At 36.0% G+C, this 15,268-nt stretch overlaps 5 protein-coding genes across 6 annotated transcripts; 2 read left to right on the top strand and 3 right to left on the bottom strand.

Moving 5' to 3' along the window:
• Positions 1 to 69: 69 nt before the first annotated feature.
• On the top strand, positions 70 to 4,604 carry LOC104768843 (ubiquitin-activating enzyme E1 2). Its single transcript, XM_010492907.3, has 7 exons — positions 70 to 302; positions 425 to 757; positions 1,096 to 1,313; positions 1,521 to 2,315; positions 2,396 to 3,264; positions 3,345 to 3,777; positions 3,867 to 4,604. The coding sequence occupies exons 2-7, from the start codon at positions 433 to 435 to the stop codon at positions 4,461 to 4,463; spliced, it is 3,237 nt and encodes a 1,078-aa protein (XP_010491209.2). The 5' UTR covers positions 70 to 302; positions 425 to 432; the 3' UTR covers positions 4,464 to 4,604.
• On the bottom strand, positions 4,585 to 5,962 carry LOC104768844 (uncharacterized protein At5g39865-like). Its single transcript, XM_010492908.2, has one exon. The coding sequence runs from the start codon at positions 5,462 to 5,464 to the stop codon at positions 4,739 to 4,741; it is 726 nt and encodes a 241-aa protein (XP_010491210.2). The 5' UTR covers positions 5,465 to 5,962; the 3' UTR covers positions 4,585 to 4,738.
• A 1,329-nt stretch (positions 5,963 to 7,291) lies between these two features.
• LOC104768845 (phosphatidylglycerol/phosphatidylinositol transfer protein-like) lies at positions 7,292 to 8,794 on the bottom strand. The gene is made up of 4 exons (XM_010492909.3): positions 8,519 to 8,794; positions 8,189 to 8,290; positions 7,804 to 7,964; positions 7,292 to 7,651 (listed from the first exon to the last, which is right to left on the bottom strand). The coding sequence occupies exons 1-4, from the start codon at positions 8,607 to 8,609 to the stop codon at positions 7,544 to 7,546; spliced, it is 462 nt and encodes a 153-aa protein (XP_010491211.1). The 5' UTR covers positions 8,610 to 8,794; the 3' UTR covers positions 7,292 to 7,543.
• A 580-nt stretch (positions 8,795 to 9,374) lies between these two features.
• On the bottom strand, positions 9,375 to 10,227 carry LOC104768846 (putative RING-H2 finger protein ATL71). Its single transcript, XM_010492910.2, has one exon. It carries the CDS (start codon positions 10,166 to 10,168, stop codon positions 9,482 to 9,484), a length of 687 nt encoding a protein of 228 aa, XP_010491212.2. The 5' UTR covers positions 10,169 to 10,227; the 3' UTR covers positions 9,375 to 9,481.
• Positions 10,228 to 12,442: 2,215 nt separating this feature from the next.
• Positions 12,443 to 15,230, top strand: LOC104768847 (agamous-like MADS-box protein AGL80). 2 transcript variants are annotated; one of them, XM_087505421.1, is made up of 4 exons: positions 12,443 to 12,564; positions 13,316 to 13,381; positions 13,659 to 13,708; positions 14,216 to 15,230. In XM_087505421.1, the coding sequence occupies exon 4, from the start codon at positions 14,270 to 14,272 to the stop codon at positions 15,032 to 15,034; it is 765 nt and encodes a 254-aa protein (XP_087361547.1). In that variant the 5' UTR covers positions 12,443 to 12,564; positions 13,316 to 13,381; positions 13,659 to 13,708; positions 14,216 to 14,269; the 3' UTR covers positions 15,035 to 15,230. The 2 variants fall into 2 exon arrangements, with proteins under 2 accessions (XP_087361547.1, XP_019097705.2); XM_019242160.2 differs by lacking the exon at positions 13,659 to 13,708 and having other exon boundaries at positions 12,450 to 12,564.
• Positions 15,231 to 15,268: the final 38 nt, after the last annotated feature.

Consider the following 15,268-nt stretch of genomic DNA (forward strand, 5'->3'; position numbering starts at 1 on the left):
ACAAGACCAAAACCAGAAATTTTTTATCAATTTATCTTAATAAAAGCTGGTCCATCTTGAAGAAACCTTACCACATACATAACAACAAAGGTTGATTCTGAATTCAGCACAGTTTGTTTCAAAAGCCCATCTATCATTTCATCGCCCAGTATCGAGTTATAATACCGCCGCTTGCTTCTCTCAACACAACCTACACAAAAAAGCCAACACAGCTGCTTACTCCTCCTTTTTTACTCTTTAACAAACAAATTCGCCGCTTATCGCCTCCGATCTTCTTCTCTCTCGTACAGCTCACACAAAAGGTACGGTTTCGTTCTCTTCTCCCTCCGATTCTCTCGTTTCTTCTCCAGATTCGTTCATCGATTTAGCTTTTTAGGAACCTTCTCATCGGAATTTTTTTTATTTGTATACGTATTCTCTTCAGTTACTCTTATGGAATCGTTCGTTGCTAAGGAGAACGTCATCGCATCTGCCTCTTCGTCTCCGAAGAAGAAGCGACGGATCGATCACACTGAGTCTACTAATAAGTCTGACGGTTCTCCGATGCTCGCTTCTAACTCTAGCGGCCTCGGTTTGAACAGCAGCACCGGTGGTGACGACACGCCGATGGACACGGCGGACAATAACTCCAACAATCATGAGATCGATGAAGATCTTCATAGCAGACAGCTCGCTGTTTACGGTCGCGAGACTATGAGGAGGCTTTTCGCTTCCAACGTTCTCATCTCTGGGCTGCAAGGCCTTGGTGCTGAGATTGGTAACGCTTTTTTGGACTCCGTTTTCTGATTTTTCTCTTTTCTTTCGTTTGTTGATTTTCACTTGCATGTTGCTTTGTTATCTGCTTGTCCTGCTTTGTTATTCAAGAGCTTCAAGCTTGATTAAACGTATTTCTTGATTGAGCTGTTTGATTTTGTCTGTACATTTGAGCTTTTGGAGTTGAGACCTTAAAATTGGTATATAAACTTGTTATCCTGATGAGTTAGTGAGACATTATATAATGAAAGGCTTATTCACTAGTGACTGATATGTCTCTTTGTTCTCTTCGTTATTTATATCCTTCTTTATAATGGATGATTTTTCTTTTTTCTTATTCAGCCAAGAATATAATTCTTGCTGGTGTGAAGTCAGTGACTCTTCATGATGAAAATGTGGTTGAGCTATGGGACTTATCTAGCAACTTTGTTTTCACGGAGGAGGACATTGGTAAGAATAGGGCACTTGCTTCTGTTCACAAGTTGCAAGAACTCAACAATGCCGTTGCTGTCTCCACTTTGACTGGGAAGTTAACCAAAGAGCAGCTTTCTGATTTCCAGGTATCCAAAACCCTTCTCTTTATTTGGTTTATCTTCGTTTTCTAGTTCTAGTTGTCAGTAATACTTTCATGATTCATGGAAATAATTATATATACAAAAGATAAGAGGTGAGTTAACGTTGATGAAGATGTTTCTACAATATGTTTTAGCTTGTTCATAATTTTCGCAATAAATAGTGGCTGACCTCTTTTTCGATCTTTGATGCAGGCTGTGGTATTTTTGGATACCTCTTTTGAGAAAGCGACAGAGTTTGATGACTATTGTCATAGTCACCAGCCCCCTATTGCATTCATCAAGGCTGACGTTAGGGGCCTGTTTGGGTCTTTGTTTTGTGATTTTGGACCTCATTTTACTGTTCTTGATGTTGATGGGGAGGAACCACATTCTGGCATTATTGCGTCGGTTAGCAATGAAAATCCTGGATTTGTATCGTGTGTAGATGATGAGAGGCTCGAGTTTGAGGATGGAAATCTTGTCGTTTTCTCTGAGGTTGAAGGGATGACCGAGCTAAATGATGGAAAACCAAGGAAGATTAAAAATGTGAAGCCGTATTCATTTACCCTTGAAGAAGACACCACTAACTATGGGGGATATATAAAGGGTGGCATTGTGACTCAGGTTAAGCAACCAAAGGTGCTGAATTTTAAACCTCTTAGAGAAGCAATTAAAGATCCAGGCGACTTTCTTCTGAGTGACTTTTCAAAGTTTGACCGGCCACCTCTTCTCCACTTAGCATTCCAAGCACTTGATAAGTTTTCATCTCAAGCAGGCCGATTTCCGTTTGCTGGTTCAGAAGATGATGCTCAGAAACTAGTAGAAATTGCAACTGACATTAATGAGAGTTTGGGTGATGCAAGATTGGAAGATGTCAACTCTAAACTATTGCGGCATTTGGCTTTTGGATCCAGGGCTGTTCTGAATCCTATGGCTGCAATATTTGGTGGCATTGTTGGGCAGGAGGTTGTCAAGGCATGCTCTGGGAAATTCCATCCTCTCTTTCAGGTAAAGACTTCTCTGTTTGATTTTTTCAGTCTTTGTATAAACTTGTTCAGTCTGATAATAATTTGACATTATTTCTGCAGTTCTTTTACTTTGATTCAATGGAGTCACTCCCCAACGAAGCTCTTGATGCATCAGAGTTTAGACCACAAAATAGCCGTTATGATGCACAGATCTCTGTATTTGGGTCTACTCTTCAGAAGAAACTCGAGGATGCCAAAGTTTTTGTTGTAGGGGCCGGTGCTCTTGGATGCGAGTTCTTAAAGAACTTGGCTTTGATGGGTGTCTCATGTGGCACTCAAGGAAAGCTAACTGTTACTGATGATGATGTAATTGAGAAGAGTAACCTGAGTCGTCAGTTTCTCTTTCGAGATTGGAACATAGGACAGGCTAAATCCACAGTTGCCGCAACAGCAACCACTGGAATAAATTCGCGTCTCAACATTGATGCTCTGCAAAATCGTGTTGGACCTGAGACCGAGAATGTCTTTGATGACAACTTCTGGGAGAATCTGACAGTTGTTGTCAACGCGCTGGACAATGTCACTGCAAGGCTTTATGTCGATTCAAGGTGTGTGTATTTCCAGAAGCCTCTCCTCGAATCAGGAACCCTAGGTGCAAAGTGCAACACACAGATGGTTATCCCTCATCTCACTGAGAACTATGGTGCCTCGAGAGACCCACCAGAGAAACAAGCTCCGATGTGCACTGTGCACTCATTTCCTCACAACATTGACCATTGCTTAACATGGGCTCGCTCTGAATTTGAGGGCCTGCTTGAGAAAACACCAGCTGAAGTTAATGCATATCTTTCAAATCCTGCTGAATACATGAATGCGATGAGAACTGCTGGTGATGCTCAGGCTAGGGATACTTTGGGACGTGTTCTTGAGTGCCTCGAGAAAGAAAAGTGCAATTCATTCCAGGATTGCATAACTTGGGCCCGTCTGAGGTACTCTCCTTTGGCTCAAACCTTTCATTGAGACTATATTATTTTGATTTTCTTCACTTGACATAAGTGCTTTCTTACAGGTTTGAGGACTACTTTGCCAATCGCGTGAAGCAGTTGTGTTACACATTTCCCGAGGACGCTGCTACTAGTACAGGAGCTCCATTCTGGTCTGCTCCAAAGAGATTTCCTCGTCCGCTCCAATTCTCCTCAACCGACCTGAGTCATATCAATTTTGTCATGGCTGCTTCTATCTTGCGTGCTGAAACATTTGGAATCCCTACTCCTGAGTGGGCTAAAACCCCAACGGGACTAGCCGATGCTGTGGAAAGAGTGATTGTTCCAGACTTTGAGCCGAGGAAAGATGCAACTATTGTGACAGACGAGAAGGCTACAACTTTGTCTACAGCTTCAATCGATGATGCAGCAATCATTGATGAACTAATCGCAAAACTAGAGCGGTGCAGGCTGAGCTTGCAGCCAGAGTTCAGGATGAAGACAATCCAGTTTGAAAAGGTGAATCATAATTGTATCCAAGTTTTTTTTTTCACATTCTGTATATGGATAACAAGAGCGACAAACTAACATTATTATGCTCTTCGTAGGACGACGATACCAACTACCACATGGATATGATCGCTGGGCTAGCCAACATGAGAGCAAGGAACTACAGCGTTCCCGAGGTGGACAAGCTCAAAGCCAAGTTCATAGCCGGAAGAATCATACCTGCCATTGCAACATCAACTGCAATGGCAACAGGTTTTGTCTGCCTCGAGCTGTACAAGGTTTTAGACGGGTCACACAAAGTGGAAGACTACAGAAACACATTTGCTAACTTAGCACTTCCCCTCTTCTCCATCGCTGAGCCGGTTCCACCTAAAGTGGTGAAGCACCAAGACCAAAGCTGGACTGTTTGGGACAGGTGGGTGATCAAAGGAAACCCGAGCTTAAGGGAGTTGCTAAAATGGCTAAAAGAGAAAGGACTAAACGCATACAGCATATCATGCGGAAGCTGTTTACTGTTCAACAGTATGTTCCCAAGGCATAAAGAGAGGATGGACAGGAGAGTGGTGGATCTTGCAAGAGAAGTAGCTATGGTTGACTTGCCTGCTTATAGACGTCACGTGGATGTTGTGGTCGCTTGTGAGGATGAGAATGACGATGACGTTGATATCCCTCTCGTATCAGTATACTACGGCTGATTAGAAAATTTAAAACAAACATCCCCAAAGAGAGAGAGAGAGCTTTAATAATTACTGTATTCTTGGGATGGGTTTCAGAAATAGAGTTTTGATGTATGAGAGAATAGTTAACACCTTAAAATTTAGAACTGAATTTTCAAATTTGGTGTTTTTTTAACTTATTTAACACAAACATAGACGATTAGGCAATCCTAATACAAAAACGTTTTGAAGCTTAGAAAATTTTCTCACACACTCTACAAAGTTAAAATCAGATAAGTTACTATAACATTAAACTACGTACAAAGAGGACATCTCACAAGCCCATTCTCGTTACATTCTATGCATCTCGTCCACATCTTATCGTTACTAGTAGTCTCTTCATCGTGATGATCCGCAAGCACTTTCGAGCTTCCATTGCAACTAGAACATATCAAAAACCGTTCGTTCTCACAAGCTTCGCAAGGCGAATCAACCTGTGAGATTCCTGTTAGAAGCTTTTTAAGCTTCCCGTTCTCGTTCAATGCCACAACTTCTTCTGCTCCTCCAATGTACCTACCTCTAATGAACAGTCTCGGAGAGGTAACTTTCCCACCAAGCAACCTCCACATCTCTTCTCTAAACTCTGAATCCATCGAAACATCTCTCTCCCTAAACATCACCTTGTGATTCTCCAACAAGAATCTCACTCTTCTGCAAGCTTCGAATGTTTTCCTAACTCCTCGCAGCCCCGTCGTGTAGAATACAACCGAGTCTTCTCCTCCGGGTGGGCAGTTCTCTTCAAACTCCAAAAGAATCCTTCTTTCTTCTTCAAGACTCTGTTCTACCTCTGCATCTTCAAGCTCTAGTAGTGTTGGTGTAACACAACCTTTGCTTTGACCAGATTCAGCGACTATTTCGTCTCTTAGATGATGGATTGTGCGATCAATGTTACTCTTATGAAGAGCTAAGCCTTGCTTTAACGTCTTGACAGTAGTGATGAGTTTGATTTTCTTCACCAATCTTTCCTTCATTCCCTTCATTGCTGGATCTTTTGATGGAAGTATAAAATTAAAAAAACCAATTCAAGAATCTGATCAAGAAGATGAATCTAGATCAAGATAAGATCGGGTACAAGAAAAGAAAACAACAAGTAGTGGGTTATTCGTTTTCAAGTTTCTTGTTTGGTTAACGTGTGGGTACCCCAATTTAGATGAATAAAGGTTTCAAAAGCCACTTTCTGGGTTAGCTTTCAAAAGTCTTTCTTGATGGGTTTTTTTTCATCAGAATGAAAAGAAAAGATCTTTTTTTTTTTTTGTTGGTTTGATGGGTCATTGCTACAATAATGTAGGATGATAAAACTCACACCTCAATAACAGAAGACAAAACCACTCATGGGTAATGATTTTACCCAATCAACCCAATTTTGCCAGAGGGATGAAAAAAAAACAAAAAAGGAAGATGCTATTATGAACCTTTAGGAATTATGAATTTGTTTCTGGTAAGAGTCATCGATTGATTTAGAAGTTTTTAGTCTGGTAAGAATGATAATGCCTGTTTTGTCTTTTACAATTCTAGAAAACGTGCAATGATGTATGTACTATTTGGGTTAAAGTAGCTTATTAGCTTTAGCTAGCTTGCAATTTCGAATTAGTCAAAAATATCTATTTAATAATTTACTTATAGCCTGATTACTTTTCTCAATTACATTATGGTTCAGTTTTAATTAATGATGATTGAGACATTGTCAATTATATACCGTTTCAAGCGCATTTGACTGATGATGAGGCCAATAAGACCTGGTTGATAGATTTATATCTCCTATATATTAATAGAGAAGTACTATTAACAAAAAGCTGATGTGTCGCACTCATAGAGTTCATGTACACTCATAGAGTTCATGTAATTTTTCAATAAATGTCTTTACTTATCATTATTATTTACATTAATATGCTACTCCAATATATTAGGCAATATTTTTTCTCTTAGTTTTTTAAAATAAAAGATTTAATCAACCATTAAAATCAGAAAATATATTTAATTATCACTTTCATAATCTATTGAACTATTAAAAGTAAATCACATTTCACAAAAAATTATAAACCATTTATTTAATTTTTAGAAATACTAAAGTTATTCTCCTATTTTGAAAAAGTCTAATGACTATTCAACTATATCTAAAATATTTAATTGAATAATTATCACAATAATCATAAAAGTAAATTACATATCATAAACAATTTAAACTTATTAAACTATTTAACTTTTTGAAATGCAAAACTTATTCTCAAGTTAAAAAAAAAATCCGATAACTATTAATGTATATTAAAAATTAATTATGACAATATAATCTTAAAAATAAATAACATTTCACAAAAAAAATTAAATATATTCACCAATTTAAATTTTTGAAAAACAAAAACTTTGTCTCCTATTTAAAAATTCTAATGACTATTTAAATATATGTGACTCAACAATCTTAATATGGTATCCATGTTATTGAATTTTTTGAAACTCTAGACAATCATTTTTTCCTATAAGTTTTTACCAGAACTACACTTTACCACTTTTCATTATTTACCACTTTTTATACATTTTTCTCATTGCATTTTTACACTTAGGATTAGTTTTTTTCTTCTTTGGGCAAAGCACTTGGGATTAGTTTAAATTAAATTTTTACTCTAAAATATTGTTTTATCTATTTAATAGCATAGTGATGTAGATAACAATGTAAAACATAAAAGATGTGAATTTAATTTTAGAAATACAAAATACATCAAAACTTTCACCACCACATTGAAATTCTTTTTCAATGTTTAAATATTTTACGGGTAAAATGTATTTTCACACAAAATAAACGCAAACTTAAATAAACGAAAAAATAAACTTTACTTATATATTTTGTTTTACACAAACGAATCTTAAATCTCAAATAATAATATTATTTATAATATTTTATTTGAATCCATTTATCCCGTACCTAGTTATATCTTATAGTGAAGAAGCATTCACATTTGGTGTCTAAAAATAAAGGAGCAGGTCTGACAGATATTAGCAAGAATAAGAATTAGCCTAAACTACCTATACAAATCATCACCAATACAGGTGAATAAGTTGTTGCTCTAAATGCCAGCCACGAATGATCTGAGTCCAATGTCGAACGAGAATTGAATGCATGTTAATTCCTTCTTCTGCGCATCAAGCATCTTCATTTTCAGCGAGTATGAACCCTGCAAGAGAGACCAAGTCATTATATGACTCCCAATATGTTGCTCGATACCAAGGTAAGCCTTATCAAATATCTATTCTTAATAGGTAAATCCATTGCGATCGCAACAAACTCTTCGAACTGAAGGATGAAACGAAAGCTAATGGAACTTACAGGAGGAGTATAACCAGGAAGAACTTGAGAGTGTGAAACCAAGAAATCTCCAGTCTGTATAGGACAAGTTGTCTCAGTGCAGAGGTCATGAGTCTCAGAGTGAACATGCCATCCAAAGTATGAAACTTCAATCACCAGCTTCCCAAACGAAATCTCACGCCCTTTTTTAAATCCACCCCAAAAACAATGAAACAAAACATAAACAGATTAACAGACTCTCTCTAACTACTTAAGAAGCAAAGACCACATGAATACACATTACATCCTCAGCATCAAATCACATTGTCTAACTATCATAACTACACAAGAATACAAGATCTCTGTATCATTGGTATCATCATCATTCAATAAAAAGAGTTTAAGAAGAGGAGGTATGAATCAAAACCTGTGTTGGCAGAGATGGTGAAGGTAGCGGGCTCGCCTGGGGCAATAGGATTAGGCGATATATCAACCTCTTTCACTTTGATTTCATACTCTGCGTTCTCCTCTACAAAATCAAATCAATAAAGCAGAATCGAAAAGCAAGTGAGAGACTTCAAAAACATAAAAATCCAAAATTTCCCAGAAAAATCGAATTTTTACACCGAGTAATACGAGTAAAAAGAAAAAAGCATAGAACTTTAGAACTGGGAACCGAATTCAATCAAACCATTGTATACGTCTCACAATAAGAGCGAGCCATCAGGAGGAGATTGAGGTTTTAAAAAACACGTACCACAGTAATGGACATCGATGGCTCGAACAACCGGTGAAACAATGAGGAGGAGAGCAATAGCGAGAGGAATAACGGCGAAGATCCTCGACATGATTTGATTGAATCTCTCTGGAGATGATGATGATGATGATGATCAAAGCAGAAGCAGAGTAGGAGTTATGCGAGTTGCGGGATGAATCTTTCGATTTCTTTATTATATTTTTCTTAAAAGGAGTGTAGGAAGAGATCTGGACCGTTCTTTTAAGCTAGGTCAATGTTTCTGGAAACTGACGGCTCGATTTCCTTTAAAAACAAATTTGGTGTGAATATTACTAGATTTAGGATAAACTCATAAACATGTTTTGTTTATTTTAGTCATTATCTCTATTTTAACTACACTTATCTTTTATAATTAAAAAGAAAATTGACTTTTTAGATTTTTTTTAATGCATACCATCTATTATAGTTTTATATAATTGTTATTAATTGATAAAGTTGACTTTAATTTTTCTTTTCCTTTTTGATAATTTTTTTTTTTCGATATCGACCTTCGTTTTGACGAGTGAACAATCTAATAAAATAAAATGTTACTCTACCTTAATTTTCTTCTTTGCTCTATCGAAATGATTCCACCACATATATATTTTTGAAATTTCAATTGGTTTGGCACCGGAAAAAAAAATTGTTATGACTTTGCCAACTTTGACTCACTTGCTGCTATTTACATTAGCCTAGAGTAGAGCTAAATTACATATTTTTCTTATTCTTTAATCTTTATGAATATAAATTGTCGCCTCTTCTAAAAAATATTAAACGTCTTGCTCCACTTCTTTTTTATATAATAGTAAGAAGAGTCTGATTGATTCATGTTTGTGCATAACCAAATATAGAAACGTGAAACTTTACAGCTTAGAGATTTATATATATATATACTCTAAAAGAAAAATGTCAACAACAATATCTTTAAAACGTGACGAAAGAAAGTCAAATATCCATCATTGGCCGGCGGGAAAAGGAAACAACGTCAGCGACAGGAGTTATCGCCGGCGACGGTAACGGAGACGTACGGCAAACGGGACACGTCGGATGAAGCTTGAGCCAAGGGTCAACGCACTTGTCGTGGAACAAGTGGTTACAATCGGGCAAAACCCTGATCATGTCCTTCTTCTTGTACTCCGCAAGACATATAGAACAACACGTCGTCGAACTCGATTCCCTTTGCAAGCTGTAGCTCACACAAGCCTCTTCGTACGCTAGCTTAGGAAAACTCTTGATCACCTCATCGTTTAGCCCCAAGACTTCGACCACAACGGTGTCGTTTTGGTCGTCGTCACCTTCGAAGTTGAACCCTTCTTGGCCAGCTTGCAACGTTTCATTGGTTTCTCTTTGCCGGCGTCTTGTCCTCGGAGTGGTCGTGGGAGAAGCATTGATATGGCTTCGAGTGCAATAATAAGAGGCGAGGGTGATTGTGGTAATTAGCATTAGTATACCAATGGAGACTCCGATCCCGTAAGCTAATCCACCCATCCTATCGGTGTTTGTTAGCCAGTGGCCAGAGTCAGGTGGCACCACCGTCGCGTTCATTACGGCGGTCAGATTATGATTTTTAGTCTGAAGAAAATATTGATGGGTATACGAGGAAAGTAGCGAATGTATTAAGTTTTTGGTCATCACGATGAGGAAGTTCCGGAGTCAACGATATGATATAGTTTTGTCATATAGAGCTTTGTTTAATTGTTTTTTTTTGGTAAGGTGATTTTACATAATATTGACAAATAATGAAGGAACCATAGCTTTTACATATTCGAATTATCATTAAGACTTTGATTGTCTAGTAGTAGTCAATCGTAGATTTTAATAATATATAGCCACCGTAATCCATTGTCATATAATAGTTGATTTTAGGTTATACACTAGTTCTAATAACATTTACTGCCAAAAACATGGATTAATGGATGATTTTTTTCCTAATTTACATATAGGTTTTAATTGTCAACACAACAGGTTTATATACAAGTTGTCATAGGTGTTTTCAATTCAAGTCTAATTGCCTTAATTTTTTCCCGACCTGAAACTTGTGTTTTTTGCAACTCTAATTCAATTTATGTTACGATGATGGGATGATCATTTCAAGACTTTTATTTGGTCTAAAGAAAAATATCATAGGGGTTTTATTAATTATATCTAATATACTGTACGTAATATAAATCATGGCATGTTGAGTGCTTGAACGAAAATGACGTATTTGATATTGTCTTGTTGGCTACATATTCTCGCCGGCCTTACCAACGATAATTGTTTTATTTACTAGTTTTTAGTTTACTTCTTACTTTTACCACTATTAAAAAACTAAAAAGTTCACTTACAATAAAATGGTCAACCCGTTAATTAATAATTTCTTTAACATAATAATCTTGAAACAGATCATTATTTATTTCAAATGGTTTGATAACACACATAATGTTTGGCAGTTTTCATAGTAAATGTTATAGTATGCTATATTCCAAAATAGACATGAATATAAATACCGGGTTGCACGACCTATTTTTCTCCGACTCCCTGTATATATGATAGTGTATAATTCCCTTTTGTACATATATATGCACATCACCTTGAAAATGTTTTTGAGCATCTTCTATTCCTCCTTGCACTATGACTTGACATGCATGCTTGGTTGACATCAATATGTTGCAGACCGCCGGAAACAATGATTAAAACTTTAAGATGCATAACTTTCTATTCCTCCTTGCACTATGACTTGACATGCATGATCGGTTGACATCAATATGTTGCAGTGAGTCCCTTTTCTCTGCTGATAAGATACTATAATTTCTATAAGCATATATACTTGGTGGAGCAGGACCGGTCACTTCCTCACAAGTCTGAAGAGCTTTGATCGAGTCTGTCCAGTTCCCAAACACTTCACTGAGGAAAGTCTCAGTTATACCGACAAGATTTTCTTCTCCATAGTTATCAGTCATCTCAAGGTACTCAGCTGCACATCTAAGGCTAAGGACATTGAAAGCGGTAAGCTTGATGATCTTCACACCACAGGGAGAATTGGTCACAAGTTTAAAACTCTATCTATTTTGAACTTTTAGAACTAATTAGTTTAATATTAATCGGAACTTTTGTACCGGTAGTTTTGCAATTTGATTTTCAAGGATATTTTCAGATAATTTGTTTTGGCTCTACATATAAAACCTTGTAGCACAAGGCAACAATATAAATTTCGTAATGGATACGAAAAGGTGTAGCAATTTGTAACAACTTTATAACAAGTAACTTGTAGCCTGTTGTGAGTCAATTAGCGACAAAATTTTGTGGCTTTTTGAAAGTAGATGTTACTTAAATTTCTGAAGCAATTTGTAACATATAGTTACATATACTTGTAACAATTAGTAGCAATTTGCGACAGATTAAGTAGTATCTAAATTGTAGCACTTTGCGACAATTAGTTATGAAGGAGAAATTAGTGACGAAGAAATAGTTACTAATTTAATTTGTCACAAAACTGTAACATATATTTTCTTGCTACGAAAAACACGTAATAGTTACAAAATTTTTAGTAACTATACGGAATAATTTTACTAGTGTATGCACATCACCTTGAAAATGTTTTTGTTTAAGAAGAAAATGTATTTTAGATAGATGGTTATGGTCTCGATTGGGTTTAAAGCGCAAATCCATGTAACCCAAACTTGGAGAGATTTAGATATGGAAATTTTATTTGGGGAAAAAATAAGTATACAACTTTTTGTCCACAAATATATTGTTTAAAATCAAAGTTTGGGCTTTATATAGCTTAATGCGTAGTTTTTATGGACAAATAGATCGCCCGTCCATGAAATGTGTATAAGTTTTGTACTTTAAATATATGGGCTTGGGCCATTATTTTAAAAAATACATTGTGTAAATAGAAGTGTGTATATTGTTTTTTAGCCTAAACCTACTTTTAGCTATTCTCAATCGCCGCTTTTTACTTTGTGTTCTTCGATGCACTAATAAACTCAAAACTAGATCTTCGACGGAAGTTTAACCATTAAAATTTCTTCAGTCATTTTATGGTGAGTAACTCTCTCTTAAATGACAGGCTACATTGTTATCTAGATTAGTTTTCTTTGTGATTTTGGAAGATCTTAAATTTTTATCTTTGTTGGTAATAGATTCATGATAAATCATATGTTTAGTGAAATTCAAGTTTTTCTTTAAGATATATACTATGTACTTGGGACAAAAATGTCCTAAGTTTGTTTGAGCTTGTTAGCTAGTGCTTCATTTTATGAGATTGTAATTTCATGTAAGTTTATCCTAGATATCGTAGTTTTAAGGATTGTGTTGACGTTTGTGTGTGCTTGTTAGTGTTTTAGTTGTCGGTACATAATTTTGAGTTGGTAGTTATCTAATACTGTATCTTTTATATTTAGCAAAATCAATATCTTCATTTTTCAAAATTATAAAATATTTTATAAAAAGATTAATTAAAACAAAACTCTGTTGGTGAAAGCCAATATGTTTGTGTATGTTTTTTTTTTCTTTTTTCTAAAATGTAAAGTAACTGTTGTGGCTCATATATTAAGGATGATCTAAAATAATTTTTGTCATGAATTCAAATATGTTACAAATATGTATTGTTGCGGAGTAGAAGAGATAAAGGGCTGGTTAGTGATCTTTAGGCTGCGTTGGACTATTTTTGGTCTGCGGTCTGCATGATGCATTTTGCAATTGCTTTCTCACGCTAGTTCTTTTGAACCAAATACCTCTTATATTAGTTCAGTCACTACTTTGTGAACCTTTTTTTTGTTATTGTTGGCTCAGCAACGTACGTGCATTCTGTTATTGGATTTCGAAGGTTAACATAGCATCAGTATGTAAGCAAGTGAGGTAAGCTGAAATCTATTAAAATCTCTTATTTCCTTCTTAATTACTGATACCCTCCGTTAATGCACCCAATTTCTCATTATGTATGTAACCATTCTATTTTGTTTGCTCGTATATGATCTTATACATAATGTGTACCCATTAATTATTTATTTTCAAAGTTCTTTTTTTTTTTTTACATATTTGTAGTCATTTCAATATAAATTAATTTATACAATCTAGCTAATGAAAAATTATTTGTTCTTTATATCATATAATACAACATGATATATGTGTGCAGCTGCGCAGGATATCCTTAATTTGATCAAAAGAGCTACTATTTGTTTGTGGGTAAGCAAAATTGTATCTCGTATTTTAATATAACTTAGATAAAAATAGACATGCATGCATGTTCTATGCTTCTCAAAACCTACGACAAATTATATTCTTAAGTACCTTCAAAACTTTGTTAAATTATTTTGAAATATATATATATATATACTACTAACTTTAGAGGTTTGACAAAATATATATATATATATATATATATATATATATAACTTTAGAATTTTTGAGAAAATCTGAGGAATGATGTTTCTACATAAAACACAGTTGCGCTATTGTAAAAACGAATAGAAAAGCTACATGTGGAAAGATGATGATAATAACATACATAGAAGGAAAACAAAGAATAACTTTTTTTCTTTCTTTTTTTTTAATAAATTTCCAAAAAACCCATTCAAACATTAGTTGACTGAATTTTGAACTATTAGTAATTAATTTACCAAAAAAGAAATTTGTGGAGAGAGTTTCAGATTCTTACTTCCTTATCTATTATTGGTTTTTCTTATAAATAAGATCACTAGGATTCTCTTTTCACACACAAAGAAAAGAAAGAAAAAAACATTGAAAATGGGTAAAAGAAAAACTCCGACCACATGGGCCAACGAGAAAGCCAGGAGACTCAGCCTTGAGAAGAGGCTGGCTGGTTTAGTTAAGAAGACGAAGGAGCTCTCGATACTGTGTGACATGCGAGCATGTCTCGTTGTTTACGACCGTGAAGTAGATCATCTGGAGGTGTGGCCAGCTCCTCAAACCGCGAAGTCCCTCTTCGACAAGTTTTACTCTCTAACCGACCATGAAAGGAACATGAAGGCCGTTGATCCGGAGTCATTCATCCAGACCAATATCCAAAAGCTTGAGAAGAAAATAGCCGATACTCGGAAGGCTATTACTGAGATTGAGATGGACAATCTCATGTTGGAGCTCTCCCTTGGTCGTCAACTTGCTGATCTTTCCCGTACCGAGGTTGATAAATTACTATCGTATACGGGTAAGAAGATTATGTGTTTGAGGAAAGAGATGGGTTCTGAGGAACAACTTGACATCATGAGTGTCGACGAGGCATCTCTTGGAGATGCGACCCTGAGGGCTTCGAATGTTCCGTCTGCCGGGTGGGGCGGGAACGTGATGGAGACTGGAAGTATGTATTACTTTGATCAATGGGTCTCCGCTGATCCAGAAGTCCAAGAACCTTCTGATGAGACTCATTTACCCACAATGGTCACTGGAATGGACCTAAACATGGAACCAGCTGTTGGTGATAAAAACTTGGGGGGAACCTCTAAAGGAGAGAGCAGCAAGGCTGGTGCTGGTGCTGAAGACCATGCCGAATGAAGCTGCGGTCGAAGTTGACATGACAAGGAGTTTTGAATAAATAAAGTTGTCCTTTTCTATTATCGTTGTCTCTTGCTCGTTTCACATCTCTAGTTTCTATTGTTCTTATCGTGTGTCTCTTGTTTTGTGTTAAACTCGTGTATTTGCTTGTCATGTCAACTTAATTTTTAATATTGAATGGTTGTGTCTTTTACTATTCTTTGCAATTTGAAGAACTCCTTCGTATATTTTATC

Source organism: Camelina sativa, chromosome 20 (assembly GCF_030686135.1).
Source record: "Camelina sativa cultivar CO46 ecotype springtype chromosome 20, ASM3068613v1".
NCBI lineage: Eukaryota > Viridiplantae > Streptophyta > Magnoliopsida > Brassicales > Brassicaceae > Camelina > Camelina sativa.